This window comes from Hyaena hyaena, unplaced genomic scaffold (genome assembly GCF_003009895.1).
Source record: "Hyaena hyaena isolate Hyena2069 unplaced genomic scaffold, ASM300989v1 scaffold_28, whole genome shotgun sequence".
In the NCBI taxonomy this organism is placed as follows: domain Eukaryota; kingdom Metazoa; phylum Chordata; class Mammalia; order Carnivora; family Hyaenidae; genus Hyaena; species Hyaena hyaena.
Window position 1 is genome coordinate 2,011,220 of NW_024080660.1, and position 19,285 is coordinate 2,030,504.

Here is a 19,285-nt window from a genome sequence, read left to right on the forward strand (position 1 = left end):
CAGCAGCCTGTCATCCCGACTGATGAGGCCATAGGCTGGTGCATGCCAGCGCTGTCCACTCAGAGGGGGAAGGGTCCATCTCAGGGAGCCAGTGCAGCTGGCAGAGTCCAGGTCTGTGGGCACTGCGGGGACAAAGCGGCTCTGAGCTGCCTCTCAATGGGTGCCTATGTTCTGGAATTGGGGGCGGGGTGCTCTCAGCCTCTTTTCCCTCTTCTCCAGCCCCCCCTCCCTCCCCGCAGGACGTCCTGGGCTGGACAATGGGGCAGAGGAGGTCCTGCCCCTCTAGGGTTGGCCCATGTGCCTGGGTACTCGGAGATGGCACCAGGATCGGGGCTTCTGGGGTCCGGGATACTGATTGAGCCCAGGCGAGGGGCGGGCCCAGGACACGGAGAGGCCTTCCTGGCCGCAGTGTCCAGCGGCCCGCTGTGGCCACGGTGGCTCGGGCGGGAGGAGCCACCGTGGGGCTGGGGGCGGGGGCGCGGGGCAGTACCGGGCTGGGTGAGGGGCACCCAGCTCCGCGCCTGGGCTGGGTGGGCGTCGCCGGTGGGTGGCCCCCTGGGCCGGGCGCGGAGCGCAGGGGGGGTGGGGGGGGACAGTGTTACCGCGGCCCGGGCCTTAGTCCCGCCCTCGCAGGAGGCGGGAGAGGAAAGCGAGCCTGGCGGCGGGTTGGGCCCCGCAGCAGCTCCCGCCGGCCGGCTTCGTCCTGCGCTCCCTGCTCCAGGCGGCCGCGCCCAGCCCCCGCCATGCGGCCCCGGGGGCTCTGCGGGGCCGCGCCGCTGGCTGCGGCCGCCCTCCTGGTGCTGGGGGCTCCCCTGGGTAAGGGGGTGGGCGGCGGGGTGGGCGCGGGGGCTCCCCTGGGTGCCGATGCGCTGGGAGCGGGAGGAGACACGGCCAGGAGGCTGGGCCATGGGCAGCTGACCCGGAGCGCGGGGTCAGCTCCGTAGAGAGGCCGCTGGGGCTCAGAGGCGGAGCGCCTCAGGGTGGCGACCAGGGGCAGCTCCCGCGTCCCGGGAGCCGGGAGCCGGAGGGCTGGGAGCCTCGGGGAGCGGGGCTAAGGGCGGACGGAAAGCCGGCCTGGTGGCCATGCCCCCCCCCCCCCACACCTGCCCGCAGCGCTGGCCGGCGAGGACTGCCTGTGGTACCTGGACCGGAATGGCTCCTGGCATCCAGGCTTTAACTGCGAGTTCACCTTCTGCTGCGGGACCTGCTACCATCGGTACTGCTGCAGAGACCTGACCTTGCTCATCACCGAGAGGCAGCAGAAACACTGCCTGGCGTTCAGGTGGGCTCCCGCCTCCACCCGCGTCCCCTCCACCCTCCTCTCAGGAGCCCTGCCTGGGCCTCCCCTGCTCCCCGTCTGCCTCCTGCCCCTCTCCACGTCCACCTCCACAGCCTTTAGCCCAAGCCCAGGGCTCAGCTTGGGGACAAAGCTGGGTGTTAGTGCTGGGGCCTGGGAGGTCCGGGAAAGGCACCTTAGTAACCCTCTCGGGCTTGGTGGAGGGTGTGTACACGGTCAGCACCCAGACCGGGGTGTGGCTTTGTGGAAGAAGCCCTGGCAAGAAGGCAGGAGACTTGGGTTTAATTCCCAGGTCCAGCTCTCAGACGTGTACTCCTGGGGAAGGCTCATCCTCTCATGGGTCATAATTCCTCTTCATAAAATGAGGGGGTTGCCAAAATTAGTGGTTTTCAAACTTCTTGAAAGGGACTGCTAATGTACAAAAGGTGTAAGGAGACTGTGATTGGGGGAGGGGTTATTGAAAACAAGGGGCTCTAGATTATTTCTAAGGTGCCTTTCAGCACTAACATGTTCCAAGCCTAACCAATTGAGTTGTAGATGTAGGAGTGATGAAGTGGGGTGCACACTACAACTCCCGGCATGCCTCACACTAGCCAGCCAGGCAGCATGGCCTTCTGGGAAATGGAGGTCCCCTAAGATCTCCTCCACAGGGACTGGGCGAGCCCCTCAAGGAACCCCAAGTCTCAGCTTGCTGTGGCCCCCTGCTGGCCAGGAGTTGGAGCACAGTTTTATGGTCACCATAATGAGGACTCCCTCCTATGAGTGTTGGAAGGTGAGGGGACCTGTTCTTTGTCTCAAGTCCCAAGACCATAGCAGGCATCGCCTCCGCCGTGATCCTCTTCGTGGCTGTGGTTGCCACCACCATCTGCTGCTTCCTCTGTTCCTGCTGCTACCTGTACCGCCGGCGTCAACATCTGCAGAGCCCGTTTGAAGGTATGTACAGCACTGGGCAAGATGAACCTGAGATAGGCTGAGTCGAGCTGAGCCCCACGATGGGCCCCGAAGAGTTCATGGATGTGTGAATTATGTAGTAGTGTGTGCTTTTGTATACACTGACCCACCAGCGGGTAACCCCCAAAATAAGAATGTGCCAGGGCCGTGTATGTGAACATCGGACTACGTGTACACGTACCTGCATGCGTGTGAGAATCAGATGTGCGCGGCATGCCGTCTGTCAGCAGTGGTGTGTGTGCAGTGGGTACATGCATGCATATGACTCTCGGGAAATACAGGAGGTGGGGTCTGTCTATGGCGGTGAACATTCGCTGGGTGTGCACCAGTGTACAATGGAACGTGTGCCTGAGCGCTGGCACAGGACTGCATATCCGCCCCCGCCTGGTGGACAGGGGAATGGTGACCCCGTGTGGGAGATCGGTGTGGGAGGGAGAGCCTGGGGGAGGACCCCCTTGGTGGCAGTTCTGTTAGATTACAAGACACCAGCCCTGGGAGCTGCCCCCTCCTTGCCAAAGTGGGACATTCCCCAGGCTGTGTTCTCTGGCTCATGAGGCTTCGGAAACCTGCTGAGGGGAGCAAACCCGCAAAACACAGACTGACCCGCTGGGACCACGTGCACAGCTCCCTGTTCAACTCTGCCAAGCAATGTCTGGGAGGCAAAGGCAGCAGGTGGCCAGCCTGGAGCCTACCAGAACGCAGAGCAGGGGCCCAGGGGTGCGTGCTTACCTTGGTTTCCTGGGCAGGAGGAGGAGGCTTCCTCCCATGGAGGTGGAGCTCTGAATGCGGATCCTTGTCCCCCACCTAGGCCAGGAGATTCCAATGACAGGCATCCCAGTGCAGCCAGTGTACCCATACCCCCAGGACCCCAAAGCTGGCCCCGCACCCCCACAGCCTGGCTACATGTACCCTCCTAGTGGTCCTCCCCAGTATCCACTCTACCCGGCTGGGCCCCCTATCTACAACCCTGCAGGTAAGTGAGCAGTCCGGAGCCACTTGCTCCTCCTGCCTGCCCCCTGCCCCTGTGCTGGGACCTCCCCTGCCGCTGTCTTCCCCTCAGTCCCTCTCCTGGACGTGTACCTCAGCTGGAAACATCCAGGCTACCTCTTCTGCATGGATCCTTCATGTCTCTGGGATTTGGGGGTCACTTCACATCCCCCTGTGCCACCCCTGACCCTCATCCTGTCTCCTTGACTTTCAGCTCCTCCCCCCTATATGCCGCCACAGCCCTCCTACCCAGGAGCCTGAGGACCCAGCTGTGTCTCTGCTGCCCCTTCAGTGATGCCTCTCCCCTGTATCTGCATCTGGCCCTGGGGGTGGACAGGGGGCCTCTACTCACCAGGCCCCAGAAAAAGCCAAGCCCTGGGTCCTACTGTTATGGAGCCCCAGGGAAGTAGACCAGGAGCTGAGCTGGAACTTGGCCATGAACGAGGGGTGGGTGGGGAGGGCTTCCAATCGGGGGGATTATTTTTTACCTGGGGCAAGAGAAGGACATGAAAGCCTGGGTCAAAGCCCCTGCTTTCTCAGAGTCCCTCTACTCTCAGGATCCCAGCCAGGAAGGCTGGGGCCTGTCCTGTTTGCTCACTGTGGGCTGGGGCGCGGTGGGGAGTGGGCTCCATCAGCAGTGGGCAGAAGCCCTGCTCCTGGCTGCCCCCTGGTCAGGGCTCCAACCTGCTGGATTAAAGCTGTAAAGCTGTAACTCATGTCGGTTTGCCTCACTGGGCCCATCCATGCCTTCCAGCTCTGCCTTCAGCTGGGCCCTAGTGCTGCTAGTACCACATCCTCCAAGCAGCGGGACGGGGTGCAGGTGCCTGGGCTGGAGCCCAGCACCACCCTTACCCCGCTTCCACAGCAGAACCACCCCAGGCTAAGGGCTCCTTGAGCCAGTTCCCAAGCCAGTGAGATGGATCTTGCCACAGTGGGGAAGGGACAAGGGTGATCATTTGCATCACAGAGATTCCCCATTAGGAGTCAGGAGCCTGTGACCTATAAGGCACTGCAGGCAGGCGCCTTCCCCAGTTTCCAGTACTCAGCTTCCTTTGTGGGTCCTGCCACTGGCTGACCTTGGGTCTGTCTCTGAAGGTCTCCAAGTCCCAGTTTTCTCAGCTATTCAATGGGGATAATGCCTCAGGGCTGCCATGAGGGTAAAATGTGTGCATGAAACTGACCCCGGTCCAGTCCTTCCTGGTCGGAGAGGTTCTAGGACCAGAAGCCAGGTGGAGAGGCTGGGCTACCCAAGAGGCTGGTTTCTGTCAGCTGCCGTGGACCATCAGGGGACCCTAAAACATTACGTCCCCCACTGAGCCAGGCAGACGCCCCCACCCATGGAGATGCGTATGCATCTAGATAGATCCTTGTCCCTTGCCTTGTTCCCGGAGGACTCGATCCTTGTGCTCTCAGGACTTGTCTGGTGACAGATCCAGGGAAAGAAGTTTTACAGTTTTTAATTCAAATGGGAAAAGTCCCAGCTCAGGTTGGCACCACCACCACCAACCAACCAGCTCCTTTCCCCCAACACCCATATGCTCAGCCCCCCTCCTTCTCTCACCCTCCAAGGTCCTCCAGCCCTGCAACCTTGCCTTCCAGCTGGGTTCCGCATATGGCCATTGTGCTAACCCTGCCCTCTGGCGCCCATATAATGTCACGAAGCCTCTTGTCACCCAGGATGGGGGTGGGGAGCTCCTGGGCCTGCATCAGAAACAACTTGGAGAGAGCTCTGTCCATGGATTTACAATCTCCTCCCTTCCCAGTGAAATCTTCAGGGGGGTCCAAGAGTCTGCCCCAGGAACTGACCAAGACAGAAAAGAGAAAGCTAATGCTGGTGGGGACAGAGCTGGGACCACAGCTCAAATTCACTCTCTCTGAGTAGGGGGGAAAGAGGTGGGAGCTGGGGTCACAGAGTATCCTGGCTTCCAGGCTGCAAATTCTGCCTTCACACCTTAGAAGAGAGGGTCATCAGGGTTTGAAATGCAATCTCCTCTCAATGTCTCTCTCTCTCTCTCTCTCTCCCCCCTCCCTCCCTCCCAACTTCTCTCTCCTGGAGCTGAGAGGTGGAGGAAATTGGCAGGACAGGGTTTCTGAGTTTCCCTAAGAAAAGAGGTGTAAATGAATGCACAGCCATGCCAGTCAGAATTAATTATCCTCAAATCCACAATCTGGGGCCAATTAAAAATTGCTTTGTCTGGGGTGGAAGGCAGTTTTATCCCAGGCATAGCTGCCTCCCAGAAGGGTGGAATCTCCCCTCCGCAACATTTCCAGTCAATTAACTGCACAGCACTGAGGATTCTAAGGAAAGGGGATAACTATGGCAGAATGGGGCTTTCACATGCCCTGAGCAGAGAGGAGGCCCCTGTCACATTCTCTAGTTCTGTAAATAGGGAACCCCTGACACCTCTCCCAGAGCTCTACATGTATGACTCCATCTCATCTGCATCCCCAGGGGCACGGGGCCAGCAGGAGCACCGAGCTGCCCCTCCCATCGCTTTGTTTAGCAGCCAACACCCCTGGAAACCAGGCAGACACCCTACAAGGGGAGCAAGATACGGGCTGGGGTCTCCAACGGTGTAAATGGGGTCCTGCTGGGCTGCGAGGGCACACCGAGGACCCTTAGGGGAGGTCTGGGACCACAGATGGAGAGGAGCACTCTACACACAAGCCAGGGCACCTCTTTCTTGGATACCTGTTCAGGCAGGGGAGAAGGGAGGCTGAACTCAAACAGGGAAGGCAGCAGGGGTTCAGATGCAGGGAGACAACTAGGGCAGAGGTGAATAATTCAATGGGGGCCTGAGGAAAGAAAGGTTAGCAAGAAAGGGGAGCACGATGGGGGGAGAGGTATAGAATGGAGGCAGCTAGGAAAATGGGCACCTCAGGCAAGGAGTGAGGGAGGGTCGGTGAGATAAAGAAGAGGGGTTAAAGGCCTAGAGAAGGTGCATGGCCCAGCCAGAGCAGGTAGAGCACAGGACGAGGGTCGAGTGGGGGGGGGGCCTCACCAGGCCTGGACTCCCAGGTCAGCAGATTGCCCCCCATACCACAGGTGGCACTATTCCCTAGCTGGGCCTCAGGCCTTGAGACCAGTCTGCAGAGGAGTGGGGAGCTGCGGGTGGGCGCCACGGGGTAGGCAGCACATGGCACTCCAGGCTTGGTGATCATGGGGTCCAGAAGCCACACAAGGTGGGTGACCCGTGTCCAGATCCAATGCTTCTTAAAGAAGCCTGGATGAGTGGGCCATGGTCCCAACTCACCGCGCCTGGGGCTGGAGCCCCTCGCTCACCAGCTTGGGGAGCTCCTGTGATGGAGAGTGGGGTATCTCAGCAGCCCCCAGGCCCCGCCATCCCACTCACGGCCAGCGCCAGGGGCTGGGTCCGAGACCTGCGGGGGCGGGGGCGGGGGGGTGGGAAGACGGTGCCACCGTGGGTGTGGGCGGGCCCAGTGGCCGGAGCCGGAAGCGAAGACGCCCTCGATTGCCTGGCGGGAGACACAGGATGTGGCCCCTGGTAACGATGGGGCCAGCGGGGTGAGGCGGCGCGGAGGACATGTGGAGGGAAGCCCCGTGGCCCAGGTGGGTAGAGTGGACCCGGCGGCAAGAGATGTGGGTTCGAATATGGGTGCATCACCTTGTTCGAGTCATTTGCTGCCTTTGACTCTCATTTTCTTCCCTGTAAAAGGCGGGCGAGGGACGGGGATAGATCCTGTCCCGCTCTTGCGTCCTATGTTTCATGAAGGGAAACCTAGCAGACGGGAGCCAGCGGAGGCGGATGGGGCAGGTGGGCGGCGGTGGGTGCACGATTCGGCAGAAACGCGGCCCCCAGAGAACGGCCGGTTTCCATATTCAGCCCCTCCACGAGCACACATGGCCGCTCGGTGCCAGGCGCTCCCCCTGCCCCTCCCTGGCGGGGGGAAGGCGTCCCCGCAGACCGGGCGCTGCGTCCCATCTACCCACCTTCCCTGCCCTCTAGCGCAGCTCGGGCGCGCCCCTGGCGCAGCGGGAGAACCCGGGACGCGGCCTGCCGGCAGGTGGCGCTGCGCCCCCGCATCTGGTTCTAAGGCACCAGAGGAAGAATGACCTCACCAGCCTCGGCTCTACCCACCCAGCCCAGAGCCGAGGAGAGCGGAGGAAGAGAGCGGCGCTAACCCCTTGTTGTGTGTGGACAGAAAGTGGGTGGGTGGATGGGTGCGTGCGTGCGTGCGTGCGTGTGTGTGTGTGTGTGTTTTAGTCTGGCTAAATCTTGTTTTAAGTTTGGTAGAAAGGTCTTCCTAAGGTGACAGTTTCTTTCGGAACCTTAAGATTTGGAGATGTGTCGTTTCGGTCTGGTTAGGCTTTCAGTGCTTTCCTGGGGCACCACGACAAGTCTCATTTCAGTAAGGGGACGAGGGGGACCTGTTATCAGAAGTAGCTCTAGGAGCTGGAAATGGACCTGAGCTCGCTTTTTATTAGCTGTGTGACCATGGACCTGTAAGTTAACCTCTCTGGACTGAACTTATCTGCAAAATGGAGATAATATTGGTATCCCCCTCACAGAATTGAAAGAGCACCTGAAGCATCTTGCCAAGGCCTAGCAACCACAGACGCAGCGTGAATGGAAGGCCTGGCTGCACTTAGCTCCAGTGAACACCCTTTGAGGTCCAGGAGGCAGCAGGTGTCTGTCTCCCCTCTCCTGGGTGCAGCCCTTGTTTCCCTTGTTGGGCCAGACAGTCCAGCATGTGGAGGGGAAGGGGCACAGAGTGTAACCTGGGATCCAAGCTTTTTGCTGCCACGACTAGCCTGCCTCTGTTTTTGGTCAGACCTAGCCCGGCAATCCTCCTTCCTAGCAGGGACGCCCCCTCCTTCCCCCCAAAGACGGTGAAACTGCCATACTCCCTGCTGTTGAGGCACAAGCTGGAGACAGAAAAACTACCAGTGACCTAGACCCAAGGTGGCAGTCCCACAGTGCCAAGGGGTGCTGGCACCTTGAAGTCACTCAAATCAGAAAGATGCTTTTGATGTACACCTGATGGAGGGCATGGGGGCACTGTTAGGTCAGGAGAGCAGCCTGAAGCTAGAGCAGGGGGTAGGGAGATGGGTGACTGGGCACATGGGTGGGGGTGCTGCTCCCCAAATGGTCATTCACTTCTCTGCCTGCTCAGAGATGGCTGCCTTCCTGGGCTTGTGACTGCTATGGGGAGCTGGCCCCAAGCCCGCAGTTAGGAAGAGTCATGGAATGAGCATCCCCTGAACATGCCTAATATAGCCATCCCAGGGCCCTGGGCTCCACTCTGCCCCATCACCCCCGAAAGCAGCTCTGGCCAATGACTCCAGGCAGCAAGAATGGTCAAGAGCAGACCCTGGCTAAGGTCTGGTTTCCTTGGCCTGGTCAACCGGGTCAGTGGGGAGCCCTTTTCTCAGGCCTGAGGCTTTCCCTTGCACTGGACTTTCTGCAGACATGAACTGGATATGTGGTCAACTCGGGATGGCATGGCAGGGAACCTGAGTTTCTAGAGCCTTCCATGGGGCCAGAGTGGGCATCAGCACCCTCGGTACAGTACAGAGCTGGGGCACAGTCATTCATTCACAACTAAAGGCTTGTATATATTATCAAAATCTTATGGAAAAACAGATACACAGCTATTTATACAACAGCAGGTGGGTGTGAGGGAAACGTCTGCTTTGGCATTAAACCTTCAGGACCAGCTGCCATCTGTCCCTCTCCTCCCAGCTGGAACCCACTCCCCACCAGGCACTGTCCGTCCAGGCCGGCTGTCCCTGCCATGTCCTCTCATTAGCCCAGGAGGGGTTTGAGGGTATCCTCAGCCCCTCCCCCCTCTCCCCTTGGGCCCTCATGCCCGCTCCATCTTCGGCCATTACCCCACACAGAGGGCCCCGGGCCCCGCAGCTTTGCCCCAAGGGCTCCTCAGAGGCCTGAATCCTGGCCCTGGAGGGCAGTGGGGCTGGGCTGGTTATGTGGTCCGGGTGGGACGTCTGTCCTGAATCACAGGCCTTTTGCAACTTGCCAGCTGCTTGGGCCCCAGGCATGCCGTCTTCTCAATGACACGCTAAAAGGACTCTTCTTGTCCAGAAACCTCAGTTCCAGGTATGAAAGAAATTTTTGTAGAGCCTCAGAGACAAGAAAAGGAAAGTGAGAAGAGATCAGGCATCCTTCCTTGCGCGTGGCCAGGCCCCGTGCTCTCCCGTGGCGGAGCGGGGACATCCACAGCGGGTGAGCCGGGGTGGGGTGGGCGGGGTCTGTGCGGGCCTGGGAGGCGAGGCCTGGGCAGTCGTGGCATCGGCAGACACTGCCCCCTGGCAGTCTGGTCCTACTGAAGCAGTTTGGGCACCTCCACCTGTCGGGGCAAAGCAGAGAGAGTTTAGAGAAAGGAGCTCAGCAAAGGGGCCTCTGCAGTTCATCTTGTCTCCCCTTCATGCACCTCAGTATATGTCTGTGAAATGAGTAAATGACATGTTGACACAGAGGAAGCATTTTTTTCCTTTTCTGCAAAAGCTGAATGTCATCAAATGACCACGAGAATTACAGCTGAGGTTGTCTTTTATGTCATGGTGTCTAGCCCCCGATGATGTTGTGGGGGTAGGGTTAGCTGCCACCAGCCAGCCAGACCAGCAGGTGACCATGGACTCTGTCACCAAAGGGCGGGGGATAGAGGTTGAGAAGAGGGGTCTGTAGGGATGGCTCTTGTGTCTGTGGCACTGATTAGTCACAGGGAGGTTCCCCTGAGGGCGGCTCTCCCAGACACCTTTGGGATAAACTGATCCGTAGGACTCGGCAGGTCCTGAGAGGGGATTCGTAAAAGGGAGGTCGTTTTTGCTTTGGGAATGGGGGGGAGAGGACATAATGGTAGGGTCATAGGTGGAACTTCTTTGTAGAGGCTCTTTCTCCATTTCTGGGAGAAATTGGTTTAGCTGCAGGGTGGAGGAGTTCGAGGCATGGAGTGAGAGGCTCAAGGAAGCTCCTAGAGGAAGGAGAGAATCCCCTCCCCCCTGCAGGAGACAGGTGTGGCCTGCCCAGAGGCAGGGGGATAGATGGGACGGCCAGAAGCACCCTACGGACAAGAAGTCTGTGTACTGCCTGCAGCTTGCCATGTGCCCCCCACGGGCTCCCCTTGTAGGCTCACCCCCTCCTCCAGCCCTGCTGCCCCCCTGCCCCCCTCCTCCAGCCCTGCTGGCCCTCTCCCTGCCCCCCTCCTCCAGCTCTGCTGGCCCTCCCCCTGCCCCCCTCCTCCAGCCCTGCTGGCCCTCCCCCTGCCCCCCCTTCTCCAGCCCTGCTGACCTCTGCCCACAACTACTTAACTTCTTGAGCTGCTTGAGGTTGCTGGAGCGAATGGCAGCCAGTAGCTGGTCGCGGGAGTTCTCCTCCTGCCCCCCTCCTCCAGCCCTGCTGGCCCTCCCCCTGCCCCCCTCCTTCAGCCCTGCTGGCCCTCCCCCTGCCCCCCTCCTCCAGCCCTGCTGGCTCTCCCCCTGCTCTCCCTTCTCCAGCCCTGCTGACCTCTGCCCACAACTACTTAACTTCTTGAGCTGCTTGAGGTTGCTGGAGCGAATGGCAGCCAGTAGCTGGTCGCGGGAGTTCTCCTCCTGCCCCCCTCCTCCAGCCCTGCTGGCCCTCCCCCTGCCCCCCTCCTTCAGCCCTGCTGGCCCTCCCCCTGCCCCCCTCCTCCAGCCCTGCTGGCTCTCCCCCTGCTCTCCCTTCTCCAGCCCTGCTGACCTCTGCCCACAACTACTTAACTTCTTGAGCTGCTTGAGGTTGCTGGAGCGAATGGCAGCCAGTAGCTGGTCGCGGGAGTTCTCCTCCTGCCCCCCTCCTCCAGCCCTGCTGGCCCTCCCCCTGCCCCCCTCCTTCAGCCCTGCTGGCCCTCCCCCTGCCCCCCTCCTCCAGCCCTGCTGGCTCTCCCCCTGCTCTCCCTTCTCCAGCCCTGCTGACCTCTGCCCACAACTACTTAACTTCTTGAGCTGCTTGAGGTTGCTGGAGCGAATGGCAGCCAGTAGCTGGTCGCGGGAGTTCTTCTCCTGGGTGGGGAGGACTTTGTCTCCCATCTTCCTCTGGGTAGCTGGTGACAAGGAGTTCTTCAGGTTCTCCATGATGAGGGGTGGGGCCAAGGGAGGTGGGGGCGGAGGGGGAGCAGCCGGAGCGCCCCCTTTCTTGGGTGAGTTCTTGGGCGAGGCCTTTGGAGATGGCTGGGGGGAGGTCTTGGGGGAGCCCTTGGCCAGGGCCCCGAACTTGGGCACCTCCAACAGATCCTTCTTCTCGCCACTGGCCTCCTGCGCCTGCCGTTGCTCCTGGAGCCTCTTTTGTCGCTGTTTGTCCATGTTACGGCTGAGCAGGTTGGTGACCGTCATCCGGGGCCCAGCCAGCTCAAAATGGTAGCCCAGCTTGAGCAGGGTGGTGTTCTCCTTGAGCAGCTTGGCAATCTCCATCTCCGTCTTGCCGCCGCAGATGTGCCGCTGGTTGTGGAAGCGGAGTTCAGTCAGCGTGTTGTTCTGGAGGAGGGCCCGGAAGATGGCCAGGATGCCCTTGCCGGTGATGTGGTTAGAGTCCAGGTTCAGGCTGGTGATGGTCTTGTTGGCCTTGAGCATGATGGCGATGGCAAAGGCCACGTGGTCATCGGCGCGCGTGTTGGCCAGGGCAAACACCTTGACCACAGTGTTGAACTCCAGAGCCTCGGTAAACCGGACCAAGATCTCATTCGTGATACAGTCTGAGTTGTTGACATTGACCTCAGTCATCTCTGGGTCATTGTTCTTCACTTTCTCCAGAGGCTCATCAAATATGCTGGGGGCCGCTTCCTCCTCCGCCTTGGCAGGCCCTTCAGAGGGCTTGGTGGGGCCAGCGGGGGCTTGTTTCTCCGGTGCCTGGGTCTTGTTCTCTTCTTTGGGTTCCTTTTTGTTTACGGATTCCTCTTTTTTCACTTTTTCATCCTCCCTTTTTGTGTCTGTGCTCCCACTTCCTCTTTTCACCTTCTCATCCTCCTTCCTGGCATCTGCACTCCTCCTCTCCCCTTTTCCCTTCCCGTCATCCTCTTTCTTACTCATCTCCTTCTCCTCTCTCTTCTTGTCTTTGTCTCTGCTCGGCCCTGTGCTCCTCTCACTGCCTTGCTTCTCCTCTTCCTTCCTTGGGGCTGCTGCCCTCTCCTCTCCCTTCCCTTCCTTCCCTGCCTCCTTCCTGTCCACCGCAGCCCTTACCCGGCCCTTGTCAATGCCCCTGATGAGCTTCTCCTCCTTGGGCTTCTCTCCACTTTTGCCATCAGCTTCATCTTTGTCTCTTGAGAAGCTTTTCTTTAAACCACCCCTCTTTGGCTCCTTCCCCAGGTCTGAGTCCCGTCTGGGGCCCAGGGTTTTTTTGCTGGCATCTCTGCCCCTTTCCTCTCCATTCTTGGCATCTGTCTTGGTCTCCACTTGCTTGTTTTCCTAAAAATTCAGAAAAGAAAAATAAACATGAAGAGCTGGCTACAGAGGGAGAGGAATGAGTATGGGGACAAGTGTGGGGAGCATTTATATAACTGCCCTGGAGCCTCCAAAGGACTATGTCCACTGAGAACACCATGAGGGGGTTTGGGATTCAAGCTGTCACGGTGATTTAGAAGGAATGCTTCCAGGGGTGCCTCTGTGGCTCAGTTGGTTAAATGACCGACTCTTGATTTCAGGTCACGTTATAATCTCAAGGTCATGATCTCACAGTGGTGAGATGAGATGAGATGAGGTGAGATGGAGCCCCGCATTGGGCTTTGCCTGGGTGTTGAGCCTGCTGAAAATTCCCTCTCTCCCTCTCCCTCATCCTTCCCTGACTTATGCAGACATACATTCTCTCTCTCAAAAAAAAAAAAAAACAGAAAGAAAAAGAAGAAGGGATGCCTTTCTAAGCCATGTTGGAACCCAAGGCAAAGGGAAAAATCACTAATACTGGTCCTGTCTTTATTTAAAATTTTGCATTTTTTGGTTGTCGTAGATTTTTTGGCATTAAATTCGATTTTTAAAAATATCGGTTTTCTTGGGACGCCTGGGCGGCTCAATCGGCTAAGTGTCCGGCTTCAGCTCAGGTCATGATCTCATGGTTCATGGTTTCGAGCCCCATGTTGGGCTCTGTGCTGACAGCTAGCTCAGAGCCTGGAGCCTGTTTCAGATTCTGTATCTCCCTCTCTCTCTGACCCTCCCCTGCTCTCTCTCTCTCAGAAATAAAAACATTTTAAAAAATTTTTAAAATATATCAGTTATCTTGATCACTGAGCTTTTTGGTGTCCCTTGCATTGTGTTCGAGGCAGTGCTTCACATGCCTCACCCTAGCGCTGGCCCTGCTTCCAAAGGGTCAGTGGTTCTCAGATACGGGGATTTTACAGCTAATACATTTTAAAAGGAACAACAACAACAACAAAAAGTTAGAGGGACCAACACAGGGCTGCTAACATTTTATTTTACCAATTAAAGATATTTATAGGGGTGCCTAGATGGCTCAGTCGGTTGAGCATCTGACTCTTGGTTTTGGCTCAGGTCATGATCCCAGAGTTGTGGGAATGAGTGCCATGTTGGGCTCTGTGCTGAGTGTGGAGCCTGCTTGGGATTCTCTCTCTCTTCCCTCTGTCCCTCTTCCCTGCTCACACACACTCTATCTCTAAAAAAAACAAAAAAAGGAATAATTATACATTTTATCTACTATCATCATCTCATTGAAATAGGAAGGAGCTCACAGTAAAGAAGTAAGGTAGGAGCGCCTGGGTGGCTCAGTCACTTGAGTGGCTGACTTGATTGTGGTTTAGGTCATGATCTCACAGTTTGTGGGACTGAGCCCAACGGCTCTCTGCTGACACCTGGGAGCCTGCTTGGGATTTTCTCTCTCTCCCTCTCTCTCTACCCCTCCCCCACTCCCTCTATCTCTCTCTCTCTCTCACACACAATAAGTAAACAGTAAAAAAAAAAAAAAAGTAAGGTAGACAGAATAAAAGACACATCTTTACATCAAATATGTGTAGGTTTTTGAAAAGCCCACAATATTGTTCTTATTTTTTAGTAAAAGCTTTGCTAAGGATCAGCATCTCTCTGGGAGGAGCCCTATTTTCCACTGAGTGAGCTGACCTCAGGAGGACTCTGGCAGATTCAGGACCTAGGACTCTGTGATTCTGCTTTGACCATAAACACACTGAGAAATTGTTCAGGGAGGCTTTGAAATGGAGATGTACTGAAGGCTTGGATTTTACATGCAACATGGGTCACTGTGTACTTCCATGGGGCCCTGTTTCTTCCTCCACGAAGTCACATGAATTCTGAGCCTTATTTTGAGAATACTTGCTTCCTATCCACCTTGTTTAAGTTTGTTTGTTTGTTTGTTTGTTTGTTTATTTATTTATTTATTAGGAGTTGGGGGGGGTCAGTTGGGTAGGAAGAGAAGGCGAGAGAATCCCAAGCAGGCTGTCAGTACAGAAACCAATGTGGGGCTCAATCCCACGAACTGTGAAATTATGACCTGAGCTGAAATCAAGAGTTGGCTACTTAATGGACAACCGACTGAGCCCCCCAGGTGTTTTTTAAGAAGAGACTATGGCCTGATTATTAGAAAGGTTTTCTGTTTTTCAAGAGTGCCCGCTTGGCTTGTGGGAAGAGGAGGAGGAAGGAAAAGCCACCCTCCATGGCATCCGTGCCCTCCCCCATCCCTTCCTCACTCTCACCCCCAATGCAGTCCCAGATGGAATGGAGAGCCGGTTGGTCCTATGGAAACAGTTTGTACCTGCACTACAAACACATGCCATCGGGGACTGGCCCCAGGGTTTATTTAGCAGCAAAAGTCCTTGGCTTCTCTGCTAGAATCACAACAAGCAGCCAAGGGGCAGGAGGCCTGGTGAGGCAGGGCTGAGGAATGTGCCCTTCCCTCTTCCTGCCCTAATGGGGCAGCTGCGCTGGGGGACTCACTGGTGCTTTCATGGTGGGGCAAGCCACCTCTCACACTTCCTCTGGCTCCCAGTGAACTGGATTTGACCCTTCAGATCACCCTTTTCCGGGGAGCAGACTTGCGGTGACTTTATAGTACCTTGATTTGAAAGGAGATGTATGTAAATGGGATGTAAATGAGGAAATCCAATGGGTCAGCCCCTTTAGGACACTCCCGACCACTGCCCTGGGCTCAGCCAGGAAATTCCAGTCCATCCCAGCTCAGAGTGGTTTCATCATAAATTCTATCAGGAGCCTGGAGGTGAGAGCTGGGTGCCCCAGCCTCTCCAGCAGAGACCAGGTCAGGCCCCTAATGCGGGGAATCCTGCCCTCTCCTTCCAAAATGCGCACCCTTGGGGATTCCTCAGCACCCACTGTGTGCCGCCCAGCTGCCCTCTGCACGGCTCCCACGCCGGTCACAGGCCTCACTTGGAGGGAAACTGGGGAGCCAGAGAGATGGTAACTTAACCAGCAAGTTCAGGAAAAACTAGGTTCCGGATCTGACTGTCACCAGCCAAGTCAACGTAACCTTTTCTGACCTTGTTTTTTAGGGGCGAAGGCACTCCCCTCTACCTGCCAGGTCATGCTCCGGGTGCCCGGCCGCCCCTGCCGCCCCTAGAACCTGCCCCACGGCTACCTGCTCTCCCAGCCAAACCCCTGCCACGCTTAGACCAGGGCTCCCGTTCGGCACCTTCCCCTGCTCTCCCATCAGGACTCCTTTTCCAACATGTTCACCCTCACTCTGCCCTGACACCCTAGCCGCTGACCTCTCCCCTTGTCTTCATCCAGGATTGCTCCTCGCTCCCTCCTAGGGTGCTCCCCCCACACTGGGGCCCTAGTTGGCTTGGAGCGGCTGTGTGTCTGATCTTGAGGAGGTGTTCCAGCCCTTTAAAAAGAACCTAATGAAAACCAGGCAGGGCGGGGGAGGGGAGCTGATTAATCATGGGTTTCCTCCAAATAGCCAGGAATGAGTGGGGCTGGGGCTTGTTGCTGCGTAGCCCTGAGAGCTCAGACGTTGCCTTAAAAGGAGAAGGAGCCCAGCGTCCTCCCAGGGCTGGGATTTCTGTTGAGCGAGCTCCTCAGCACATAGCAGAGCTGCCTCCTTCTCGCTTATCTGAAAGGGAGTCCAAGCCAACTTCTTTTGCTTCGAGAACCGGTGGTACATCCTAGTGACCCCCGGAGGTTATTTTTGCTTGTCCTCCAGTCTCTAGGCCCCACTCCACTGTTCATCCCTTGTAGCAAGAGGGGTTAGGTTAGATATAACAAAGAACTTCCATAAAGCAAAGGTCCACAGGCTTCTAGATAAGAACCGTAAGCCTTAAGCGGCAAAAGTTGTCCTTCCCTTTGGGAAAAGCTTTAGGGTTAGGGGAAGCCCTCAGGGGTGCTTTGGGAATCCATCATAGAGGCAGAGGAATGGAGATGATGGCCTCTGAAGGCCTCTAACAACCTGTGAAATGATGCCGAGGCCTAGCAATCAGGCTTGGAGGTAAAAAGCAGCTCCTTGCCCCCATCTGCTCCAGGCCTCAGATATCACTTCCTCTAGAAGTCTTGTCCAATTCAACAGAGAGAGAACATTTTACCGCTTTCATTGCCCAAGGGGGAGAGAAGAATTGTCTGTCCAGAAGTCCCTGGAAAATGAGAACTTGCTGAGAGAAGACCAAGCCCCCTGTATGTGCTGCACTCAGCCCTCAGCCCACGGTTGCCTAATATCTCATGTAGCCCACCACCAAGGTCACCTCCTTCCTATGACCCGAGGCCTCTGCAAGGGACAGAGTCTGCAGCCCTCCCCAGAGGACAGCACCAAGGTGAATAGAACCCTTCTATTCGAAAATTTCTATTGTAACAGGACATGGAAGGTGTGGGTTTGTCGAGTTCACTGCAGCCACTTGCGTAGCAGGTGGCAGAGCCCAGTGACTGGTAATGGCTGTGCCCTTCACCTGGGATCCCACTGCCATGGGTTCGAGTGCATTTGTTCCATCCCCAAAGTAAGTCCGAGGTGATGTCAATTGAGATGGTTCAAGGCCAGTCTTTTGCTAGGTTCCCCCAGGGCTGCCTGGTGAGACAGACAGCCATTAGACTTTCTGCCTAGAGGCCTCGACAGGCACCAGCTCAATCTCCAGGCTAACTCTGCTTTCAGTAGACTGTCTCCCAAGCCTTAGCTGAAGTCCTGAGGGCACGGACAGCCTCAGGACTCAAGCTCATTAGGAGCCCACATTTTTAGCTTGGCTCCAGACCACAGCCTGCTTCTTGTTTCTTGTGCATCAGGTTATATTTAGTAGGAAAGCATCGGGGAACTCTACGGCGTCCCATAGTCCTCCCAGTGCTCTGACCCCGCACCACGTCTCCTTCCTAGTCCTGCACCAATCCTCTCCACCAGCCCCCAGCACGTCTCAGAGCCCAAGATCACGTTTCCCTGCTTCTCCCATGAAGCTGGTCCAGCAGAGAGCTGGAGCCCTGGCCCTACTCATTCCAGCCACCTGGAGACCCGCTACCCAGCACCGCAACTGCCAGGGTCTTCTGTCTGCAAGGGAGGGTACGGAGGAGCCTGCCATAGGCTGGAAGTGTGCCCAAGGTCCCCCGGGAGAACAGCCCCCTTACATGGCTCGTGTGAAGGTCAGGGTTGCCAGCAGGGCCCAGGGCTCCTGAGGACCAAGGAAATTCACTCCCTACCGCCTCTTGCCTCATTCTACATGGAATGCCATGCAAACTTTTGTTTGCACCAGGAAGAAAGATTCTGGATTCTTCTGACCAGAAGTTTCAGGAGGACCAACTGCCTTTTGGGGGAAGTAGAATTCCTAGAACTGGCATTTGTGCAGAGGGCCAGCAATGCCAATTTCCCTTGGTGGTATATGGGCCAGGAGCCCTCCGCTGAGGCTTAGCCCAGCTCGTTAGACAGAGCTTCAGATGTTTCTTGTTTTTTGTTTCTTTTTTCAAGTAGGCTCTATACCCAACGTGGGACTTGAACGTGTGACCCCAGGGTCAAGAGTTGCATGCTCTATGGACAAAGACAGCCAGGTGCCTCTGATCTTTTTTTTTTTTTAATTGAAGTATAGCTGACCAACGATGTTACATTAGTTTCAGATATGCACATAGTTATTTGACAATTCTATACATTATACAGTAGAGCTTCAGATCTTGCAACAACTGATACTGTCCCTAGAAAGCTGTAGGTTCCCTCCAGAGCTGTCAGGAAAACAGGGATTGTTCTGGAAATGTCCTCCCTCTGGTCACATGTGGATTCATTGGCTCTGCAGGCAGTTGGCCTCTGTGCAAATCCCAACTCTGCCCTTGACCAGCTGTGTAATCTCGGGCAGGCTGCATACCTCCTCTGAACCTGTTGTCTCATACGCAGAATGGAACCGACGAACCTGGAGCTCATCATGAGGTTGCAGGTGGTTGTAAGGAGACTTACACTGAAGTCCTGACACCAAGAAGGGCCTGAACAGGAGATAAGCTGCCATGAAGCTGAGCCCTCCCTTAAGAAAAGTGCTTGAACCAGTGGCAGGCAGGGGGCTTGCCTTGCTCCTCCCTGAGGCCCCTGGCCCCCTTGCTTAGTATCTCAGCATTATTTAGAAGTGTGAAATCAAGCATTTGCCAAGCGGCCAGTGGAACTGCATTTTTGCACTTCCCCGTGAACAATGACATGACCATGTCTCAAACCCCAGAAAGCTGCCTGAAGAGCTAGAAGCCAGGAAGGGACCAGGTTGCTTTGGGAATTCTCCATCACCCTCTCCCCCAGTCCCATGGTGACCGAGGCAGGGATGGAGTGGGATGGGAGCAGGTATCACCCATACCCCAACAATGACAACTAGTGCTAGGGTCCTATGAATGGTGGGGCCTGTGTGGGCCTGGGGGTACAAAGTACTAGGGCTAGCCCTGCCAAGTACTCCTGTGACCTCACTCATTCATCCTCTGTGGCTTCATTCATCGGGAGGTGTATATCAACACCATCCTGGGGACATAGCGCTATATAAGACAGTCCCGCCCTCACAGTTTAGGGGGCATAGCAGGCAGGGGGACAAGTTGACATCAAGGTACATGTGGCAGATGGTGCTGAGGCAGTGGCCCCACTGCCTGAGAGTTACTGTTTAGGCTGACAGCATCCCTTCATACTGACCAGAGAATCACTCCAGAAAAAG

At 56.6% G+C, this 19,285-nt stretch overlaps 2 protein-coding genes across 2 annotated transcripts in view; one reads left to right on the plus strand and one right to left on the minus strand.

Moving 5' to 3' along the window:
• The first annotated feature begins 593 nt into the window (after positions 1-593).
• On the plus strand, positions 594-3,947 carry SHISA4 (shisa family member 4). Its single transcript, XM_039227463.1, has 5 exons — positions 594-816; positions 1,114-1,282; positions 2,097-2,230; positions 3,057-3,221; positions 3,450-3,947. The coding sequence occupies exons 1-5, from the start codon at positions 744-746 to the stop codon at positions 3,494-3,496; spliced, it is 588 nt and encodes a 195-aa protein (XP_039083394.1). The 5' UTR covers positions 594-743; the 3' UTR covers positions 3,497-3,947.
• Positions 3,948-6,555: 2,608 nt separating this feature from the next.
• The window catches only part of LMOD1 (leiomodin 1), a 44,165-nt gene continuing 31,435 nt past the window's right edge, over positions 6,556-19,285 (minus strand). Inside the window, exons 2-4 of the mRNA XM_039227549.1 lie at positions 12,320-12,638; positions 11,155-12,100; positions 6,556-6,616 (exon numbers count right to left, since the gene is read on the minus strand). Coding sequence (XP_039083480.1) covers positions 6,556-6,616; positions 11,155-12,100; positions 12,320-12,638 — 1,326 coding nt within the window. The remainder of the gene's footprint in view (positions 6,617-11,154; positions 12,101-12,319; positions 12,639-19,285) is intronic.

What these genes read in the sequence shown, in the direction of transcription:
- SHISA4 (XM_039227463.1), top strand. Translation starts at nt 744, where the DNA reads ATGCGGCCCCGGGGGCTCTGCGGGGCCGCGCCGCTGGCTGCGGCCGCC. An exon ending in GGTGCTGGGGGCTCCCCTGG is followed by an intron (nt 817 to 1,113) that starts GTAAGGGGGTGG and finishes ACCTGCCCGCAG; the next exon opens with CGCTGGCCGGCGAGGACTGC. An exon ending in TCTGCAGAGCCCGTTTGAAG is followed by an intron (nt 2,231 to 3,056) that starts GTATGTACAGCA and finishes TCCCCCACCTAG; the next exon opens with GCCAGGAGATTCCAATGACA.